The sequence below is a fragment of the Muscardinus avellanarius genome (genome assembly GCF_963383645.1).
Source record: "Muscardinus avellanarius genome assembly, chromosome: 5".
Lineage (NCBI taxonomy): Eukaryota > Metazoa > Chordata > Mammalia > Rodentia > Gliridae > Muscardinus > Muscardinus avellanarius.
Genome location: NC_137790.1, coordinates 140,165,843 through 140,187,222, shown reverse-complemented (window position 1 = coordinate 140,187,222; position 21,380 = coordinate 140,165,843). Strand labels below are relative to the sequence as shown.

General features: G+C 60.8%; 3 protein-coding genes across 3 annotated transcripts in view; all 3 read left to right on the top strand.

The window, feature by feature from the left end:
* The window catches only part of DOCK3 (dedicator of cytokinesis 3), a gene marked incomplete at both ends in the record, with an annotated part of 359,460 nt that extends 350,790 nt beyond the window's left edge, over window positions 1–8,670 (top strand). Inside the window, 4 exons of the mRNA XM_080695935.1 lie at window positions 2,529–2,647; window positions 3,553–3,640; window positions 7,467–7,549; window positions 8,161–8,670. Coding sequence (XP_080552061.1) covers window positions 2,529–2,647; window positions 3,553–3,640; window positions 7,467–7,549; window positions 8,161–8,670 — 800 coding nt within the window. The remainder of the gene's footprint in view (window positions 1–2,528; window positions 2,648–3,552; window positions 3,641–7,466; window positions 7,550–8,160) is intronic.
* Window positions 8,671–12,139: 3,469 nt separating this feature from the next.
* On the top strand, window positions 12,140–14,872 carry MANF (mesencephalic astrocyte derived neurotrophic factor; the record flags this gene model as incomplete). Its single annotated transcript, XM_080695854.1, has 4 exons — window positions 12,140–12,224; window positions 12,760–12,887; window positions 13,305–13,446; window positions 14,688–14,872. The coding sequence occupies 4 exons, from the start codon at window positions 12,140–12,142 to the stop codon at window positions 14,870–14,872; spliced, it is 540 nt and encodes a 179-aa protein (XP_080551980.1).
* Window positions 14,873–16,582: 1,710 nt separating this feature from the next.
* RBM15B (RNA binding motif protein 15B) lies at window positions 16,583–19,395 on the top strand (the record flags this gene model as incomplete). The annotated part of the gene is made up of 1 exon (XM_080695775.1): window positions 16,583–19,395. Exon 1 carries the CDS (start codon window positions 16,717–16,719, stop codon window positions 19,393–19,395), a length of 2,679 nt encoding a protein of 892 aa, XP_080551901.1. The 5' UTR covers window positions 16,583–16,716.
* Window positions 19,396–21,380: the final 1,985 nt, after the last annotated feature.

Below are 21,380 nucleotides of genomic sequence, written 5' to 3'. Positions count from 1 at the left end.
GACAAGATCCCACTTTCAGTTATGAGGGAGGTTTGGGGAGGAAAGGCACTGATCGTCACCAATTTTGTACACAAACTATTACCAGGGCCAGACTCCAGAATATCACACCGAGGACGGCTGAGAAAGGCCCCTTCCCTTCCTGGGTAGACACGAAGCATAAAAGAAGGCAAAATGGTTGAATGGAACTGGCCCCAAAGCAGAGAATGGTGCCGAAGGCAGAGGCAACAAGAAAGAGGAAGGCACTTGTGGCCACAACGTCCATGCAGTCCTTGTACAGCCAATGTCAGATGTTGGTGAGGCGTGGTCCTGGCCCAATGAGAGGAGGCTGTGCAGCATCACAGAGGCAGGCACATGTTTTGACTAAACGTGGTAGCTGCAGGGAGCCATCACTTCCGTTGGGGGCTTCTGCCCCTTGTTAGCAGTGAGGGGAGCGGCCATGGAGTGGTCTGGAGCCGATTCCCCCTCTCCCACCAGCCGTGGGACCCTGGCTTTCCTTGCCATACACCTCCTGCCGCTGTGCCTCCAGCTGGTTGGAAACCTCTGCCCGGCCTACAAGGCACCGTCTACACGTTTATAAGTCGGCAGCTCCCCCTGGTGGTCAAAGGCTGATTTGGGCTTAAAAACAGGATTTTGAGTGATCCTCCTTGAGCAGCCCCACTTGAACCAGGTCGAATTAGCCTCCCTGGGGGTCAGCAGAGTACAGCCGAAGTAGTTCACATGTTCTGTGGACACAAAGGCCTTGTGGTATTTAAACAGCCATCACCCTCTCCTACCAGGGAGTGGCTGCCCAGGGCGGTGGGAGGGAAGTAAGGCTGTAGGAGGAAGCCTGGTGCCAGCACAGCGCTCTCTGCCACTGCACCAGAGGAGCCGCCGTCACACGAATCCGAATGCACAGCAGAGCCCTGGGCCTGCCCTGCCGCCCTCCATCCTAGCCCCAGCAAGGATCAGGTACTGGTGCTAAGGCCCAGAGAGGCAGAGGTGAGCCCGGCTGTGAGCCCGGCGAGGTCCATGGACAGCCTGAGGGGCAGTCGACCACACGAAACTGAGTTGGTGTAACGGTGCTGTTTCTTTCGGTGTGCTGCATGAGGGAGCCCCGTCTGGAGCGGTGGCCGCCGGGCTCCGGGAGCACTCTGAGCTCCCGGGAAGGCATTTGTACAGATGGGTGGGATTTGGAGCGGTTTTCTCTTCTCTCCACATAGCTGTCTTCTCGAGGTTGCAATGAACACAAGGTCTAAAAGCGAACACAGAAATCAGCTAAGTCACAACGGAGCAGCAAGTCCAGGCCCATCTTCTCAAAGTACTGTATTTTACTCATTCCCTTACCAAGGGAGGGACACTTTTAAAGACTAGGCCCTAAAGCCAGCCAAGTTTCTACAGAGGATGGCTCAGACCAACTGGAAGAAGTTCCATAAGTCATAACTAAGAAATGCCACATTGCTGGTATTTACTATGCTAACTTCTTGGAAGTATTTAGGCCTCATCTTTGACTACAGTAAATACAAAAGTAATTTTTCAAGGACTCCCCCAGAGTGGAGGAGCAGCAGCTGCGCCTCAGCTGGCGCGCACGGCCTGGTCTCAGCCTTCCAGCTCCTCGGGGCACACCACAGAAAGGGGCTTCAAACGTTGGGCCAGCAAGAGGGATTGGGGTCCAGGTGAGCCTCACACGGGGGGCCTGGTGCCCTCAGTGTCTCGTTAGATATGCTGTTTTCTGGCACAGTGATGATGACGTCCCCAGGGAAGCCAGCGAGTCACTCCCGCTGCGTCAGTGGAAGTGCTTGAGGACCACAGGTTGATAAGCTCCTCAACCTACAGCTTTGGCCTGGATTCATGGGACTGGGTCACACCACACGCACCCCCTCAGCATCCCCTTGGGCTGGGGACGGCCACCGCAGAGGCCGGAAAGAGCAGACCAGTCGGCTCAGGAGCCTGGGCTAGAGGCCCACGGCTTCTGGTCAGCTGCACTCCCTGACGAGCGAGTCTGAGCCACTTATGCAGGCCCCTGGGCCCCAGGCCGGGCCCAGTAGGCCTAGCAGGACGGCAGAGGCCAGGTACAGGGGTCTAGAGTCTGAGAATCTGCTAGACAACAGTGGCAGGGGGCCGGCTGAGCCTAAGAGCCCTGGTTTCAGGAGAAGGCAAGTACATGGAGACCCAGTATGTCATATCAGAACTATGTGGCTGTTCTCTGTCTCCGTCTGTGTGATGGCTCCGTTTCAAGCTGGCCTGGGCTCCTGAGAGGCCCCAGCATCCAGGCGACACTGTGCCCCGGGAGCGCGGTGTGCGGGGCCCCTGGCCGCCCACGCCAGTCCTCGGCTCTGCTCGGCCTCTGCGGATGCTGGGGCGCTCTGCGGGCCGTCTGGGCCGGAAGCCCAGGTGCCGCCCTCCTCCATCTCACCTGGAGACTCCTCCCTTCCTCTTGTGCTTGCTGAGCCCCGGCTGTGGGGACGCTGCCCTGGTCCCTGTCCGAGGCCCTGCGTGGCCCTCCCCCTGTGGCCTGTCACCTGTGCGTGATTGCTGTCACTTGGTTACAGGCTCTCCCTCTCTGCCAGATAAGTACCGCCATGCCCGGGAGACGATGCTGCTGCTGCCCACACACCGGGACCGCCCGAGCAGTGCCATGTGCCCAGCAGCCATCCTGGAGAACGGACAGGTAGCAGACCCGGCCACGGACAGCCCTCCGCCCAAGTGCCTGGGCCGGGCCCCCTTTGCATTTGCAGGGCCTTCTGCGTCATCCTGCACGCCTCCCTCATCCTGCTCGAAGAGATCCGCCAGGCTCCTGGACAAGGAGCTCAGCTTCCTGGCTCCTCGTGTCCCATGGTCATGTGCAGCCCACGCCAAGGGGGCTTTGGTGGGCGTGGGCCTTCCTGTGTGTGAGCAGGGCCTGTCTCTCACTCCCCGGCCTTGCTACTGCCGGGCTCCTGTCCACACCATCTGCACAGCTCCCCGGACACCAGGTAGCTGCAGCACCTAACTGTCCCCGGTGCAGTCTGCCCCTGCCCCTCTATCTAGCCATAAAACTCACCTCCAGGTGAACGCCCAGCCCGAGTGCTAGGGTTTTCTCGGGGTACTTCCCTGCGTCTGACCAGCCCTGCCAGGCAGGGGAAGCAGATATGATTGGCAGCTGCCCATCAAAACAGCAGGGCTGCTCCAGGCTCGGGTGCTGCCCTTGTCCACCCTCAGTGCTAACCTGGAGCTGGGCAGGGCTCTCCAGGAGAGATCTGCCTGTGCTCATGGGGAGCAGGGTCCATAAATAAATTCTTTCTGCCAGCCGGTGTCCCTGGTCAGAGAAGGACAGATAGGTACTGAGTTACCTCCGTCCTTTTTCTTGGCCCCTGCACAAGACAACCTGGTGACACCTCAGATGTCCGGGAAATGCCTGAACCCAGCACCCTGAACCGCCTCCCAGAGGTGGCGCGGAGTCGTCAGCGCACCTCCGACGCGAGCTTTGCTTTCCCCACTTGCTCCCGGAGCTCCTGGTTCCTGCGGTCCGTGCACCGTCTCCCCGACACCATGGCTGTTTTCACACTCTCGTGTTTTTCTCCTTCCCTTCCTTAGCCACCGAACTTCCAGCGGGCCCTGTTCCAGCAAGTGGTCGGAGCCTGCAAGCCCTGCAGTGATCCCAATCTGTCTGTGGCTGAAAAAGGTATTGCTCCCCCTGCAGAGGCCCCCATATTTGTCCCCATCTTGCGCGAGGGACTCCTCCCCCTGAGCACCAGCTGGCTGGGGTGAGCCATCGCAACACCTAGGTCTGCCCACCTGCCCACAGCGCCACCCAGTTCCTGTGCCTGCTGCCCAGCCATGTTGGGTTTGGAGCCTCTCGGTCTGTACCTCTCCCTCTCTCCAGGGCCCATCTACAGAGAGGCCCCAGCTGCCCCGTGTGTGAAAACTTGGGCTGCTGTTGGCCCGCACTCCCCGAGGCCCTTCCTAACTAGCTGTGGAATGCAGCTAGCCCTTGGGGCCCTTTCTCCCTCAGCTGGGGCCTTCAGGAGCCTCTCCCTGGAGCTCAGAACAGGCTTGGAGCCTAAATGCACTCCAGGAGAAGTGGCGAGGGCAGGCCGTGGCAGAGTGTGTTCCTAAAAGGCACACTTCCGGGGGGGTCCTGGCTGCACCAGAGGAGCCCAGCATCCGCAGCCACCCTGGCCGGCAGCTGCTGCAAGTCCTTAAACCACGAGGATTCAGCCATGCGGTGGCACTGAGCAATCCTCCGCAGCCACGGCTGCTCAGATGGTGGCTTTTGCCTGTGCTTTACAGACTGACGGAGTGACCAGCCTCAGCCCTGTGACCTCAGCCTCGTCACAGAAACCTGGGTTGATTTTAACACAGAACAATCCTAGTGGGGGTAGTGTTTAGACCTCCTGTCACCCAGACCTGGCCCGTCCCAGTCCTTGGCGCTGCCCCTCTCCCCTCTCTGTTGGGGTTCAGGGCTGCTCGCCCCCCAGTGGACGTGTCCCTCCAGCGCTGCCCTTGTGCTGCTGTTGCATGTCACCAAGTGCCGTCCACTGGCCCCAGGTCATTGTCCCTTCCTTGCTTGTCATGGAGCACAAGGACCTCTGTGTCCTCTAAGAAGGCCAAGCTCTGGGCCCAGCCCCAGTGCCGGAGCACTGATCAGGCAGCAGAGTGCCCGCTAAGGCCGCAAGCCCCGGGAGGCATGACTTCTTGGAGTCCTGACCCAGTGGCCTTGAGGCCCAGAATCCACATTGGCTTTTTGCTACCAGAGATGCCATCTCAGAGCTAGTCAAGAGCACGGACAGAGCTCAGCCGAGTGCTGGGGCCAGACCAGGAGGCTGCACCAGCTGCACGGAAGTGCTTGGGCGTAGGCTGGCGGCAAGGAGCAGGGGGCTGCGTCAGAACAAGGCTGAGCCGCAGCAGGACGAGCAGGCCCACACCACGAGGTCAGCACGTGGCGGGCAGCACGCTGGACATCTGCCCCACGCAGCACATGACCTAGAGCGACAGCCCAGCTCCATGGATGCCCCAGGGCCGGACCTGGGGCCCCGGCCGCCTTCTTGTGTCACCCAGGCTCTCGAGGCCCCCTGCGGACACCATCTCTCATTTGCAGGGACCTTTCTTTGCCGGACAATGGCTCCTAGCCCAGACAAGCCTGTCCTCGGGCCAGTGCAGGACAAGCGTCAGTGAGAGAGAGGGAGGTGGCGGCGCTGGGGCAGCTCAACCATCCCCCAAGTCACCCCACGCCCCGGCGGGCTTGTGCCGTGCGGCAAAGACCGGCTTGCTCACTGCTCGCAGGTGTCAGGCCGAGGGCCCAGGTTGACGGCCCTGGTCCACTTAGAGTGCCAGGCAGACATGCTTTTGTAGACCATGTGCGCTTTCTGCCCCATAGCTTTCCTGCCCTCGAATTCCCTTTGGCCCTTGAGAGTAAACTTCTGCAGCCCCACCATGGTTCCGGGGACGAGTGTGCATCTGAGATCTCTGGGCTTTCGGAACCCCTGGGGGGAAGCTGCTCAGACCCACCTCCAGGCTTCTCTCCTGGGATCTGTGGCTTTTGACCGACAGTGCGTTTCTGTGGGGAAGGGAGGGCCTCGGGCCTGGGGAACAAGAAGTTCCTGCTGTGGTCTGGAGGGAGCGTGGATGAGGGTGGGCCTGCCCTTTGGGTGGCCTGGCTTTCTGCAGAGGCCAGCTAATGGAGTCCACCTGATGCTCCCCAGGTCTAGAACTCTTCCCTTCTCGCAGGTGCTAGCTGGTGCCTGCCCTGCCCGCTGGCTGCCATGCCCCTCCTTCCTGCCACCAGCCATCAACCATGAGACCCCGCAGCCGCCTTAAACTGAGGCTGTTGACATAGTGTGTTCTTTTGGAAGTCCATGGCAGTCCATAAGCAAGGAGAAAGAAGATAGACATCACTTCCTTACCCCTGGATTACTGTGAGCCCAGCCCCTCTTGGCCAATCCTGAGCTCCTCCCCTTCCCAGGATCCCCAAGTCACATCAAGCCGCAGACTCCCCACATAGCTCCCGAGGCGGGAAGAACCCAAACCCCAGGTAGCTGGGGCACAACCTTCGCACAGGCCAGTGGCCAGGCCCCTGGCCAGCGAGCAGTCCTCGCCTGCCCATAGGGTCCATCTGAGGAAGGCCGTCTTTCTTCTTCCTGGCATTTTCTCTAGGAAGAACGAGGGTGCAGACTTCTGGCACCATCCTGTCCCCCGGCCTCCCGCCTCCGCCTATGGCTGAGGGGCTAGCTGGCCTGTGCATTTCTTCCTGAGCCTGGGCCCCTCTGCCTTGCAGCCGAGGCTCGCAGGTGCCTCTGTAAATGGCCCAGAGCATCCGTGGGCTCCGCAGCCCCCTCCGCAGGAAGTGGCGGGCCCAGCAGGGCCCCAGCCGCAGCTTGTGGCCTTCATACTTTCCTCCGAGGGTACCCTGAACACCTCGGCTCCTCTGCCTCCCGCCTGCCCTCCCTCCGCTCTGGTGGGGAGAGCCCTGCCCACCACTGCGCTCCTGCCGCTCCCTGTGTCCTCTTGACTCTTCAGCCGGGTCGCTCCTCCTCTGCTCTCTTCAGCTGACTCTTTGGCAGATCCCAGGGACCCGGAGCCCACTCCTTGGTGTGCTCTCTCTGCTTCCCTCATCGGGGCGCTCTGCACACCTGAGCTCGCCCCGTCGCGCTGTCTCCGCTCCCGGCCCTGGCCGCTAGGTTCCGTGGCCACGGGCCTCGCTCGGCCCGTGTGCTTGGTTCTGGGGGCTGGCATGCTTTACTGTGCGTGCTGGAGACACAGGACACACTGGAGGAGCCAGGCTGCAGGACGGGCATCTGCACAGGCGGCCCAGTAGGAGCCCCGTTCACACCATCTCTTTCCACCCTCCAGCGGTGCCAGCAGCCCCCAGCAGCTGGAGTCTGGATAGTGGAGCCCGAGAGGCCCAGCCCTTCCTGTCCACCCACATGGGGCGCATCCTGGCCCCGCCAGTGCCTCCCCGAAGCCTGCTGCATGGTAAGAAGACCTCCAGCGGGTGTCCCAATAGCCCTGGTCTCAGACTCTGCTTAAGGGCCAGTGAACAGCCGTCCAGGCTGGGAAGACAGGCCGTTCTCCGGGCTGGCTCAGCCAAGGAATAACCGTGTACGCTCAGAAAGGCTCCCGCTGGGCGTTGGGGTCAGTGAGGTTTCTGAGCTCAGCAGGTTGCTCAGTGAGGCCGTCCCAACAGGGCGGCTGAAGACAACGGACCCGGCCATGCCAGGTGCTCGCTCCCGCCTCTCACCGCCAGCACTGGGCTAGAGCTGCTCAGGCCTGCCGCATCATGCTCCTTGGGCTCTGAAGCACTTGACTTGCCTGGCCGCCTGTGGAGTAGGTTTCTTTCCCCCAGCAGCCTGTGTTTTGGAGAATGTCCATGTAAAGGCTCTTCTGTCGCCCTCCATACTGAGGGTCCCCGGGACGCTCGCCCCACGCCTGCGCAGCTGGCCCGGCAAGATGGCGCTGACGCTCAGCAGGAGCACGGCCCAGCTGAGGCGCTGGTTCTGTTCCCTTTGCAGGTCATTACGCCCTACACTTTGACGCCTTCCACCACCCCCTGGGTGACACCCCCCCAGCCCTCCCTGCCCGGACCCTACGCAAGGTAATGTACTGAAGTGGTGGCCCCACCATCTCACCAGCCGTAGGTCTCACCTGCGGAGGCTGGCAGAGCCGGGCTGCCTGTGCCACACTGGTCGAAATGCGGTGAGGACAGGGCAGGCAGGGGGCCGTGGAGACAGCACATGGCCAGGATGTGTGGGCGGTGGGCGTTGAGGGACCAGTGCACCTAGCCCAATAGCTCGCTCGCTGTCCTCCTGAGAGCTTAGCTAGGGTCCAGTGGGGGCAAGAAGCATCAGCTTTGTGGAAAATTCAAGTAAGCCCCAATCCTGCCGCTAGTTTAATTTGTTTGCCAGTGGTAAAGACCGAGTCCATCACAGACTTGAGCAGCACGACGTACTCACTGGATCCATGGCCCACCGGGGCTCCTCCTGCTGCACCCCACCCCCAGTGGACACATGAGCAGCCTGGGACCCAGCCTGGGTGGGGGCGCCAACAGATGGCTTGCTTGAGGGTGGGGAAGGCGTGGGGTGCTGCTGCAGGGAGAGCCGCAGGCAGGTGGCGGGCTGAAGCTCCGGCTAAGCAGACCGGCCTCCCTGAGGGGCCAGCACGGCTGCGAGGGGCGGGCTTCTGACCTGCCCACACTTCCCTCCGCAGTCTCCGCTCCACCCCATCCCAGCCTCCCCCACCAGCCCCCAGTCGGGCCTGGACGGCAGCAACTCTACGCTGTCCGGCAGCGCCAGCAGCGGCGTGTCCTCCTTGAGTGAGAGTAACTTTGGGCACTCCTCGGAGGCCCCGCCGCGGGCCGACACCATGGACTCCATGCCCAGCCAGGCCTGGAATGGTGACGAAGACCTCGAGCCGCCCTACCTCCCCGTCCACTACAGCCTCTCCGAGTCCGCTGTCCTGGACTCCATCAAATCCCAGCCATGCCGAAGCCACTCCGCCCCAGGGTGCGTCATCCCCCAGGACCCCATGGACCCACCTGCGCTGCCGCCCAAGCCCTACCACCCGCGGCTGCCGGCCCTGGAGCACGAGGAGGGCCTGCTGCTGCGCGAAGAGGCCGAGAGGCCCAGGGGCCTGCACCGCAAGGCCTCCCTGCCTCCGGGGAGCGCCAAGGAGGAGCAGGCCCGCCTGGCCTGGGAGCACGGCCGCGGGGAGCAGTGAGGGCGGCAGCTGGATGACCTTCGTGCGCTGGCCAGGCACTCCCTGAAGAGCAAGTCCGGAGCTGGAGGCTCGTCCTCAGGGGAGCACCACTGCGTCTCCGTTCTACTGCCGTGAACTCGTGTTGCCATGTCCGGAGGCCGCAGCAGCATGAAGGGTTGTGGCTTCTCTTCTTATTTCATTTTTCCGTTTCATTTCTCTGGGTTCTCCTTCCCCTCGATGCAGTAGATGCTCCCTTCCTCCTGCAGTTCCCGCCACGTGGGGCTGCAGGGAGATATTGCACAGACAGAATTGCTTTGCAGCCTTGCGGGCCCAGGCGCAGGAGCCCGGCCCTCCCTCCAGGGCCCCGATGCACAGAATGGAAATTGCACTAGGAACCTCTTCCCTCGCTGTGTGGACAGGAAAGTTCATGATTGCATTCAGGGATCGCAAGGACCACGTGGACGACATGTCACAGGTGGACAGAGGGGCCACACGCCATTTTGCACAAATGCTTGCCCACGGGCCTGCTCTTCCACCCAGGAGTGTGCAGCCGAGGGTCTGGCCAGGCCAAGCTGCCAACTCAGGCACGTGACTGGCCCACCTGCATGCCCAGGGCGCACTGCCAGCTCCCAGCAGCTTGCCTCCTGTCCCTGCCTTGGACTCTTCTCTCCATCCTTTTCTTTCTGGCCATTGGCTCTCTTCCACTTGACACACCTCACGACCTGCGAGGCCTGCCTGGCGCACCACCCACCCTCCAGGGTTGGAGTGGAGGAGGGAGCGGAGGGGCGCTCCTAACCAGCTTCCTCCTCAGAGGAGCCGGCCCCGCCCCCACTGCGTGGTAGAGCTGGTGTAAGAGTGAGGCTGGGGTGTGGCAGGGGCCAGAAACCCTCCAAGCTTTCAAAAGTGGCCCGAATGCCTGCCACCAGCTCCTGAATCAGGGATTTTCAGCACTACCTCTGAGCCGTGGGGCTGGCTGCCCAGCCAGACTTCCAGGCCCTGAGGACATGTGGTCAGTTTCAGCAAGATCCTGGGTAAAAGGGTGGAAGGGAACTTTTCCTTTGGAAGCAGAGCTACACAGGTAGAATCGGCATCTCCCAAGTGGCCAAGGATGGCAACCCGCTCCAGGCCCATGGGGACCACCACTCAGGGTTCGGGGCGGGCAGGAGGGCAGTTTCTCCGGCTTCCCCAGTCTGCGGGGGAGGCCACAGTGGTGTCTTTATAGGAAACTCTTTCAGGTCAGGGCACTGATTTTCCTCTTGGTGTATTATTTGCGGGGATAGGGTGGGGTGGGTATAGCAGTATTTTACCAGGGTGCTTCTAAGTTACTTAAAATGTCTTGAGACAAATTTCTTTTCTCTCATTTGCTTGAGTTCACGTTAATGATGGTCACAAACTCTGATGGTCACAAGACTGCCTTCTCCTTGTTGAGCCGGCTTGTTGCCCCACTTCCTCTCGGCTGGTCTGTCTGGCCTACATGGCCCTGGGTCCTCTCCTCTCCCCCCTTCTCCACAGCCCCCTTTCCAAACAGAAAAGGCCATGGTCAGGGTGTTTTTATCCTAGAAACAAGTGCCAACTTGTGTAATAGAAATGCCAGCAAGTAACTATTGGAAAAGAAAGGAGAGCCAATCCCTTTCAGAGTGTCTGGGCATTATCACCGGTGTGGGGCTCTTCTGATACCATTGGGATCACTCCCGGAAGTCAGGCATGGTAGTGCATGCCTATAACCCCAGCCCTTGGGAGACTGAGATAGGAGGATCACAGGTTCACCACCAGCCTCAGAAACTTAGCGAGGCCCTCCACAACTTAATAAGACCCTGCTTCAAAATAAAAAATAAAAGTAGGGCTGGGGATGCAGCTCAGAGTTAGAATGCCCCTGGGTTAAATCCCCAGTATCACAAAAAAAAGGGGGGGGGGGCAAGGCTGCTGAGAGCTAAGTGTCAGTCAAGGCAGCCCCAGCTCAAAAAGGCTGGCCTGCTCCTGAGCCTAGATCCACTTGCAGGCTTCAGTCTCTGGGCCATTTGGGGTCACAGGTGTAGAGGGCAAGGGGCAAGCTCTGCATTTGATTCTTTGGTAGGAAGGCATCTTGAGATCTCAGACATTCTGAACCTCCGGCTCTGGAGAAGGCAGCCAGCCAACACATAAAAACATCTACCTTCCCCGCTTGGTGGTACAGGATCTAGGGAGGGGAGTGTAGGTTCTTTGGCCTTGCGTTATGGAAGGTGAAACAAACTTTTTCCCTCTCCATTTTCCCTAACTGGATGAGATGGACACATTCCGAATCCTTTTTGTTGGAGAATCAGCCAGTCTGAGGGGAAACAGGCGGCCAGAGATGAGGATCCTTTGAAAAGATTGTGAAATACTGATTTTCATTCTTTCAAGCTTATTTGTAAATATCTATTTGAATGCTGTGTATTTGTACAGGAATTTGAGCAAAAAATGTATAGAGTGTGATGTCCAGCTGGTAATCAGCCCTATAAATGTTTTTAACCTCTGGCATCTCGTGCTTATTTAAAACAAGAAAACTACTAACCATTCTTTTGTGTATTCATGTCTACAGAAAAAAATGATTTAAAACTGATCTTACCTGTACCAGAAAAGCAAAGTTAAAAGAAAAAAATTTGTACCAGTGTCCCAAGAGGTATTTTACTGTATATATTGTGCTAGCATGTTCTAAATCCAACAAGTAAGTAATGTGAATTTTAATGTAAATATCTGCCACTTTGACTTTTTGCCTTTTCCCCACTCCCCTGACTGCTGTGATATGAATTAAAGATGAATAACTGACACGGAGCCACTGATTCACTGACGAGCCGGGCCCAGCAGTCCCCGCGGCCGGCGGCAGCTCGGCGCCCACCCTCCCGCGCCCAGCCCGGCAGGTGGGCGCGGGGAGCCAGCCTCGGCAACCCAGGCCCTGCCGGACCTAGCGAGCCCCCATTTCAAAACAAGAAATTAAATAGGGCTGGGGTGTCGCTCGGAGGTAGACCGCCCCTGGCTCCATCCCCAGCGCCAAAAGAAAAAAGGCCTCGTCTCGGGCGGCCACTCGCCCTCCCCACCCCGTCTGCCAGGCTGGCTCTCGGAGGAGCCCCGGGCCCGCGCCCCGGGCGGCACCCAGGGCGAGGGGCGCGCGGGGCGCCGGAGGGCGGAGGCCTGACCAGGGCACGCCGGGGGGACAGCTCCGCCCGCGCGCCCGGGCGCTCGCCCCTACCCAACATGGCGGCCCCGCAGCTTCCGCCGCGGCCAGGCCACTTCCGGCGGGCCGCTCGGGCTCAATCAGCGGCCGACAACTGTCTGGGGCGGGGCGCCGCCAGCCAATGAGGAAGGGCAGCGTGGAGCCGCCGGCCGTGGCCGCGAGGCGCGTGGGCCAATGAGGACGCGGGGAGTGGGCGGGCGCGGGGGCCGCCGGCCAATGCGAAGCTCCGCGTGCGGCCGGGCCGGGGTGGCGGGGCGCGGCGGGCGCGGCTCAGTCCGGCGGCGGCGGCGGCGGAGGAGGATGTGGGTCGCGCACGGGCTGGCGGTGGCGCTGGCCCTGAGCGTGCTGCCCGGCGGCCGGGCGCTGCGGCCGGGCGACTGCGAAGGTGCGGGCCGGGGTCTGCGAGCCCCAGAGAGCTGGAGCGGGCGGGGGCGGCGGCGGTCCCCGCGGGGCCACCGAGCGCGGGCCTGGGAGCCGCGCCCGGGCCGGGCGAGGAGAAGCGGAGACCGGGTCGTTCTGAAAACTTGGCCTGAAAAGCCGTCGCGTCGGAGCTTCTGCCCGGAGGCGCCCCCCGGGCCGCGCGGCGTGCCGGGCGCGGAGCCGGCCTCGGGTCGGTGGTGGTGTGGAAGTGAGCAGCGTGTTGGTCGCTTCTCTTCAGCCTGCAGCCCGCATGCGAGGTCACAGGCCGCCTCGAGGACACGTGTTCACTTTCGGCTTAAACTTGAGAGGCGCAGGGACGAGCCCTCGCGGGTCGCTGGGGTGATGATCCTCCCCGCAGCCTGGAGGCGGCTCCGTCCACCTGTGGGCGCCGGAAAAGCCAGTGCCGGATAGAGCTCCGATGCTGCTCCGCGTCTGCTAACATTGCTGGCAGAGCTCCGTCCTCATTGGCGATTGCTGAGCACCTTCCCTCTCTTTTCCAGTTTGTATTTCTTACCTGGGAAGATTTTACCAGGATCTCAAAGACAGAGATGTCACATTCTCACCAGCCACTATTGAAAAAGAACTTATAAAGTTCTGCCGGGAGGCCAGAGGCAAAGAGAATCGGTTGGTGAGTAGCTGGTGGCCCTCCTGGCCAGTTGTGGCCATGTTTACCTTACACTTGGCGGAGGGCCAGCGGGACTGAAGCGCCTTCGTGCCCTCCCCCAAGTGCATGCCTTTTCCAGCTGTGATATTTTTACCCGCTAGCATTTATTAAGCATCAGCGGGGAGCTGCCACCCGGAATCACGGTGGGGAGTGACAAAACAGTGTGGCGGATGGGTGCCTGGAAGCTGCACGGGACCCTTCAGTGATGGGCGGGTGCCACTTAGAGCCAGTGACCGAGTGGAGTGAGTCCACCCCAGGCAGAGGAGACCGCCTGTGAGGACAGGAGCGGCTGCCGAGGCCGGGCGCCTGCCTCGTTGGCTTTGCTCTCCCTGGCAGTCTGTAAGGCCTCCTCGTGACCGCCATTGTCCTGTCTCACTGCAGTGCTACTACATCGGGGCCACGGATGACGCGGCCACCAAGATCATCAACGAAGTGTCCAAGCCTCTGGCCCACCACATCCCTGTGGAGAAGATCTGTGAGAAGCTGAAGAAAAAGGACAGCCAGATCTGCGAGCTAAAGTATGGTGCGTATGACCAGGGCCTGTCTCACAAGTGCTTTGCGCCTTCTGCGGCCGCTGCCTGCACCCTGTGAACTTACTCTCTGCCTGGGAAAGGACGGTGATGACCGAGAGCCGCGGAGTGGGCTCTGAAGTATGAGAGATGGTGGTCACTTGGGGGAGGCTGGCTCCAAATTAGGTAGAAGTTGAGTGGGCCCCATTGGAGTGGGCCCACGTGTCAACAGACTTTGAAGGCGGCGGAGACTGGCAAAGAGGCCAGCTACGGAGAGCCTGGCAGCGCGAAGGCAGCCAGGGGCAGGTCGGGCAGGTCCCGGAGGGCCTTGCAGATCAGCAGATCAGTGAGGAGCGAAGCTGGCACGTTTGAGGTGTTTGAGGGGAGAAGGAATGTGAGCTGGCTTGGGTTTAACATGTTCGTCATCACTGCAGTTCTGAAGGCCCTGCGGTCTCTGGCTCAGGAGGGCCGGGAGCCACGGCATCGCTCTGGCTGAGCCCACCTGTGATTGCAAAACACAGCCCAGTCTTCAGAGTCAGGGCCGTGTGTGTGAAACTGACTCAGGGCGGTGTTTTTGTCATGCCTGACTGTCCAAGGGCCGTGCTTGCTCACTGCATCTAGTCTTCTGAAAGTGATTGTGGTCCAGGTCCAGTGCACCGCTGGTTACAGTGGTCACAGAGGGTAAGCCTGTGTTGGGAAATGGAGACTAGGGGACCTGTCTGCTCTGCATAGTGACTGTAAGAGGCGCTTGCGAGCCAGGCGTGGTGGCGCATGCTTGTAATCCCCGTGCTTGGGAGGCTGAGACAGGAGGATCGCACAGGTTTGAAGCCAGCCTCAGCTATTTAGTGAGGCCCTCAGCAACTTAGTGAGACCCTGTTTCAAAATAAAATATAAAAATGGGTCTGGGAGTGTAGCCCGGAAGTAGAAAGTCTCTGGGTCCCACCCTCAGTACCACACACACACACACAAAAAGCAGCGCTTGCAAGGTAGGAGCTGAGCTCTGTAAGGACCTTGTGGCCTCACTACACTACCGTGTCTTGTAGCAGCAGCAGCAGCAGCACACCCAGAGGCACTCCCCTGGCAAAGGGGCCAGTCGCTCCAGGGGCAGTAGGTCCTGGCCACTTCTGCACGCGTCTGCGGATGTCTCCTGCACGGCCAGCAGGGCTGGTTGTCTTGAGGGATGGTTGGCTGTCGGAGTGGGAACCGTCGCTGCTCCCTCCCACCGGCCACTAACTCTCCCTGCTCTCCACTGCAGACAAGCAGATCGACCTGAGCACAGTGGACCTCAAGAAGCTCCGAGTGAAGGAGCTGAAGAAGATCCTGGACGACTGGGGGGAGACTTGCAAAGGCTGCGCAGAAAAGTCAGACTACATCCGGAAGATAAATGAACTGATGCCCAGATACGCCCCCAACGCGGCCAGTGCTCGGACTGATCTGTAGTCTCCCCAGTCTGCTGCGCCCGGGCGGGGGGAGGGGGCACAGTTCAGCCGTCTCTTCCCAAAACAGCCTTTTTGTAATTTATTTTTTAAGTGGGTTCCTGACAATATCAGATGTGCAGCCTGGAGCTTTCCTGATGCGGTTCTGTGGTGCCCCTGTGGGGGAGTTCACGTCCTTCTATTGCTGGTTTACTCTAGGACTTCAAAGTATGTCTGGGATTTTTTTATTAAAGGAAAAAAAATATCAAGCTGTCCTTGGTGAGTTAAAGTGAATGCTGAATAGGACTTTACCCCGTAATGACCTACCAGTTGGTCCCTTCTAGTTTGCAAAGACTTGGGGTGTGTGCCCATTCATCCCTCATCCCACCAGTGTTTAAACAGCAGGGCAGGACACAGGCTGAGATCAGCTGTGGGGGGGTTGCAGGACTGGAGAATGTCGGGCTTGGCACACGCGTGTGCATGTGCACGCACACCCCTTGATCCAGTGGGGGCCTGGAGGCTGCCCAGCTCCTAGGCACAGAGGTTGAGTCTGGCTCATGGTTCCCAGGGTGAATTCGCCATTGACACTAAAGGTGCCCTTTGCTAGCCACCTGCTTGCTCATTGGAGTTCCTGGTCGAGGTCTTCTGGTGTTTGCTTGGAATTTTGAAAACTCCCAGGAGTCAGCTTATACAGTGAAGCAGAGGATGGGCTGCCTCTTGCCTTTGTTCACCCTAGATAACTGTGGCGGTCCTGGGGGCTCTTGTGGAGTCTGGTTTTCAGCTGCTCGCTGGCTTAGCTATCAGGGTGAACTGTGGATCAGTTGAGACAGCTGTGCCTCCCACCCACTGACACCACCTGAACGGAAGGACTAAGGAACCATGCTTCCCAAGGAGCTGGTTTTAACAGCAGATCACTTCCCAAGCCCAGTTGCCTGGAAGAGGCCTCAGCAACCTGCCATGGAGCCCATGGGCATCTCTTCCAAGACCTTTCCTCCTGTACCTGCGGCTGATTGTAGGGGGGAAGAGCTGGGTGTGCTCTTCCCCATCCTCTGGCTTCTATGCCTGAAGCTGGGTCAGGTTCTACACTGCCTCCAACAACTGCCCTTGCAGAATGGACGTCTGCAGTGGGCCTGGGCACCCTCGCCTTGCCCCCACCTGGAGGTGGACAGCAGCGCGCTGGCCGGCGGGGTCAGCGTGGCAAGCAATGGTAACTGCTGGCGCTAACTGCATTTGGCCCGAGGCTCTGTGGCCCTTCCAGTCTATCTGTTCGGATTCCCACAGCAAAAGGTTGAGCCCAGTGGCACCAAGGATCCTATTTCAACTCCTTGAGCTGCAGGTGCGTTGCATCTAGTTTCCTGCTCGGACCCAGCCGGGCTTTGAGCTAGCCATGGCTGTCAAGGCCTTTCCGGGGAGTGCAGGGTGCAGAGGAGGCCGGCTGGGGCGGGGCCTTGGATCGGGCGACACGGCCACCCGGGGATGCCCGGCAGGGATTGGGGTGGGCCATCCTGGTCGGGGTTTGGGGACTGAGCCACACCTAGAGGACCGCCGGGTCTAAGCGCCGCCCCTCGGGCCCCGGCTGGCAGGAGGCCCCGCCCCTCCCGGGGCGCCTCGGCCGCACGGTGGCGCCAGGCCGTCGGTTTGCCGCGCGATCACGTGGCGTGGGCGGCGCCGCCCGCGGACGCGCCGGCCCCGCCCACCCGTCACGTGGGCGCCGCCCGGCGCCGGCCCCGCCCCCGCCCCGCCCCGCCGCCGCCGCCGCGCCGAGTCCTTTTGTCCAAGATGGCGGCGCCGGGGGCGCTGCCTCCTGGGCCGCGGCTGCGGCCGCCGCTGTGAAGAACCCGGGGGCCGCCCGCCCGCCGCGCCGGCGCCATGAAGCGGCAGAGCGAGCGAGACTCCAGCCCGAGCGGGCGCGGCTCGTCGGCGGCGGCCAAGCGGCCGCGGGAGCGCGAACGGGAGGCGGAGGCGGGCGGGCGGCGGGCGGCGCACAAGGCCTCCGGCGGCGCCAAGCACCCGGCGCCGGCGCGGGCCCGCGACAAGCCCCGCGGCAGCGGCGGCCACCGCGACGGCCGCGGCGCCGGGGACGCCAACCACCGCGCGGGCGGCGGGCGCTCCTCGGGCTCGGGCGCCGGCGGCGGGGGGCGCGGCGGCAAGGCCTCGGGGGACCCGGGCGCCGCGGCCGCGTCGCCCCGCGCGTCGCCGCTGCCGCCGCCGCCGCCGCCGCCCGGGCCCGAGCCCGCGGGGCCCGCCGCCGCCGCGCCCGAGTACAAGACGCTGCTCATCAGCAGCCTGAGCCCCGCGCTGCCCGCCGAGCACCTGGAGGACCGGCTCTTCCACCAGTTCAAGCGCTTCGGCGAGATCAGCCTGCGCCTGTCGCACACGCCCGAGCTGGGCCGCGTGGCCTACGTGAACTTCCGCCACCCGCAGGACGCGCGCGAGGCCCGGCAGCACGCCCTGGCGCGCCAGCTGCTGCTGTACGACCGGCCGCTCAAGGTGGAGCCGGTGTACCTGCGCGGCGGCGGCGGCGGCGGCGGCGGCGGCGGGAGCAGCCGGCGCAGCAGCAGCAGCAGCGCCGCCGCCTCCACGCCGCCCCCGGGGCCGCCGGCGCCCGCCGACCCGCTGGGCTACCTGCCGCTGCACGGCGGCTACCAGTACAAGCAGCGCTCGCTGTCCCCGGTCGCCGCGCCGCCGCTGCGCGAGCCCCGCGCGCGCCACGCCGCCGCCGCCTTCGCCCTGGACGCCGCGGCCGCCGCCGCCGTGGGGCTGTCCCGCGAGCGCGCGCTCGACTACTACGGGCTGTACGACGAGCGCGGGCGGCCCTACGGCTACCCCGCCGTGTGCGAGGAGGACCTGATGCCCGAGGACGACCAGCGCGCCACGCGCAACCTCTTCATCGGGAACCTGGACCACAGCGTGTCGGAGGTGGAGCTGCGGCGCGCCTTTGAGAAGTACGGCATCATCGAGGAGGTGGTCATCAAGAGGCCCGCGCGGGGTCAGGGTGGCGCCTACGCCTTCCTGAAGTTCCAGAACCTGGACATGGCCCACAGGGCCAAGGTGGCCATGTCGGGCCGCGTGATTGGCAGAAACCCCATTAAGATCGGCTATGGCAAGGCCAACCCCACCACGCGGCTCTGGGTGGGGGGCCTGGGACCCAACACCTCGCTGGCAGCCCTGGCCCGGGAGTTTGATCGCTTTGGGAGCATTCGGACCATTGATCACGTCAAAGGAGATAGCTTTGCCTACATCCAGTACGAGAGCCTGGACGCGGCCCAGGCCGCCTGTGCGAAAATGAGGGGCTTTCCGCTGGGGGGTCCAGACCGTAGGCTCCGCGTGGATTTTGCCAAAGCAGAGGAGACGCGCTACCCTCAGCAGTACCAGCCCTCGCCCCTCCCCGTGCATTATGAGCTGCTCACGGACGGATACACCCGGCACCGAAACTTGGATGCAGACCTGAGGGTGCGGGACCGGACCCCTCCACACCTTCTGTACTCAGACCGCGACCGGACCTTCTTGGAAGGGGACTGGACCAGCCCAGGTAAAAGTTCTGACCGCAGAAACAGCCTGGAAGGGTATAGCCGCTCAGTGCGCAGCCGCAGCGGGGAGCGCTGGGGGAGCGATGGGGACCGTGGCATACCCAAACCCTGGGAAGAAAGGCGCAAGCGGAGGAGCCTTTCCAGTGACCGTGGAAGGACAGCCCACTCTCCTTACGAGGAACGGAGCAGGACCAAGGGTGGTGGGCAGCAGTCTGAGCGCAGCTCGGATCGCACCCCGGAGCGCAGCCGCAAGGAGAACCACTCCAGCGACGGGGCCAAGGAGTCGGGCAGTAACTCCCTGAGCAACAGCAGACACGGCGCGGAGGAGCGCGGCCACCACCACCACCACCACGAGGCTGCAGACTCCTCGTCCCACGGGAAAAAGATGAGAGAGAGCGAGCGCAATCATCGGACCACCGAGGCGGAGCCCAAGCCTCTTGAAGAGCCAAAACCTGAGACCAAAAAGCTGAAGACCCTCTCGGAGTACGCTCAGACACTGCAGCTGGGTTGGAACGGGCTTCTGGTGTTAAAAAACAGCTGCTTCCCAACATCTATGCACATCCTGGAGGGCGACCAGGGCGTTATCAGTGGTCTCCTCAAAGACCACACTTCTGGGAGCAAGCTGACCCAGCTGAAGATCGCCCAGCGCCTCCGACTAGACCAGCCCAAGCTCGATGAGGTCACAAGGCGCATCAAGCAGGGGAGCCCCAACGGCTACGCAGTGCTCCTAGCCACCCAGGCCACCCTCAGCGGGCCCGGCACGGAGGGCCTGCCCGCGGTGGAGCCCGGCCTGCAGAGGCGGCTTCTCAGGAACCTGGTCTCCTACTTGAAACAGAAGCAGGCCGCAGGAGTGATCAGCCTGCCCGTGGGTGGGTCGAAGGGCCGGGACAGCACGGGCATGCTCTACGCCTTCCCCCCCTGTGACTTTTCCCAGCAGTACCTCCAGTCAGCACTGAGGACATTAGGCAAGCTAGAAGAGGAACACATGGTGATAGTTATAGTGAGAGACACTGCCTAGCCCTCACCTGTCCTTTCCAGCTCCGTGTTGGTGTCACAAAAGCAGTTATTTTAAAAATCGATTCCTTCTCTACCCTACTCCCTTGGTTTGAATTCTCTGCTGGGTTATTTCGGTTTATTTGGTGGGGATCAAAACCACTAAAACTAAGTTCTTAGATTTTGAGGGGTTTTTTTACATCGATGGGAAGGGACTCCTGTTACATTGACTTCTAGTGTACGAGATACTGTCTGCTGTATTCTGTATTTTTTTATTTTTTGACTAACTGTATGGAAAGTTGTCAGTAAAGCCTTTGCCAGAGGATGGATTTTTTAATCTGTTCAGAGTCCTGGTTTAATCAAGTTTTTTTTTTTTTTTTTTCTCAAGAGAATAGAAGATTTCCCCAGTGCGTGTCCTACATCATGTTTGCGGCCCTGCTGCCTCCCAAAGCCCGGCCGCCTCAGTGCCTGTCAGCTCTTGATGCTGAGTCGGGACTGTAGTTACACTCATTTTCAGTCTTAGCTGGTGGCTGACAAGCTTCCACCTGGGCCTGCTGCAGGCGCTGAGCCCTGGCAGAGGAAAGAGGTGAGCCTGAGGCCAAGCTACTGGTGGTTTTGGTTGTTTACCCAGCCATATGCATCCATCAGTTTGAGCTGTGGCTACTGGACAAAGTGCCCAATCTCAGAGCCTGTGCAACAGCGGGTCATTTTCAGCAGTTGTGTGTTCTTGCTTGTACGGTACTGATGCCGGGGGTCTTGGCGCCTGCCACCTGTCCGTGGTTCCTTTGTCTCAGCCTCCCTTCTCGCCGTATTTAGCCCAGCAGTTTCCACTGAGAGAGAGACAGGGCTGCCTCTGACTCCCAGTGGTTCTAAAGGCCAGATGCTGGCATGGATGGAGGCTTGGAGGCGGGCTGCCTCGCGCAGGTGTTCATGGTTTTGGGCTGCTGCTTTGGTCTTTTTTGTGCAAGAAAACCAGTCCCTGGGTTGACGTAACTTTACAGTGCTATTGGAGAGTGTGTGGGTTAAGGACGATGCTCTTGATAAGTGACATGACAGTTTCTTATTCTGATCCAAGAAAGTAGGAAACAGAAGTAAGTTATTTCTCTAGAAAAATGCGGCCTTCAGTCACTGAGGTTTTGGGCAGTGCTAGAGCACAGAGCCACTCAAGCCAAGCTGGAGCTATGGGATGCGGAGACACTCTCCAGCTGGGAGGGGGCTCCAGGGAGTTGGGGAACCCTGCCTTTCACTTGCAGCTTACTAGAAGTAGCAAAGCCAATGCTGGCAAAATCGAGCTCTGCAGTGTAAGGGCTGGGGACAAAAACCCGAGTGCATTGCAACTGGACAGAGCCCAAGTAACACTCCACAAAAAGTTTGTGTATAGGCAATTGTAAAGGGATCACTTGGAGCCAAGGTGAGCGAACGCACCCGGGAAGGAGCCTCCAAGTGACCAAAACCAGCAGATTCTTATGCCCTGCCCAGCCCACAGGAGGCAGCAGGCGACAGCTGGGCCTGAGGTGCTCCCTGCAGGCTGCCTGGAGTACATCCTGTCCACAAGGGTAAAAGGCTGTCTAGATCTTAGAGACACTGGAGATTTGGAGTGAAGAGAGGAAGGTACCTGGGGAAATACTCCTAGTTGGGCATGTTATGAACAAGGATGTTCATGACAAAACATAACAGGAGAAAGTGTTAGTGTGTGTGTTTTTTTATAGCGTTGTGTCCACAGCTGCCAGGTATCTAGGAGTCAGTGGGTCACAGGACACACCTGCCATGGGTGTGACCCAAGGTGGCTGGCACTACCAGAAACAGCAGGCTATCTTGCTGAAGGCACACGGTAGTGTTTCCTGGGTTGCAGAACAGAGCTCCCTTGGCCCGTCTGGGCCACCTGTGTTCCGTTAGAGTGGGTGCTCAGGATCCAGAACACACAGCCCAGCTTACCCAGGCAGGACCAAACAAGAGGGGCCTTGCTACAGCACCTCAGCCTTCCCTTGCCCGCCCCCCTTGAGGCTACGG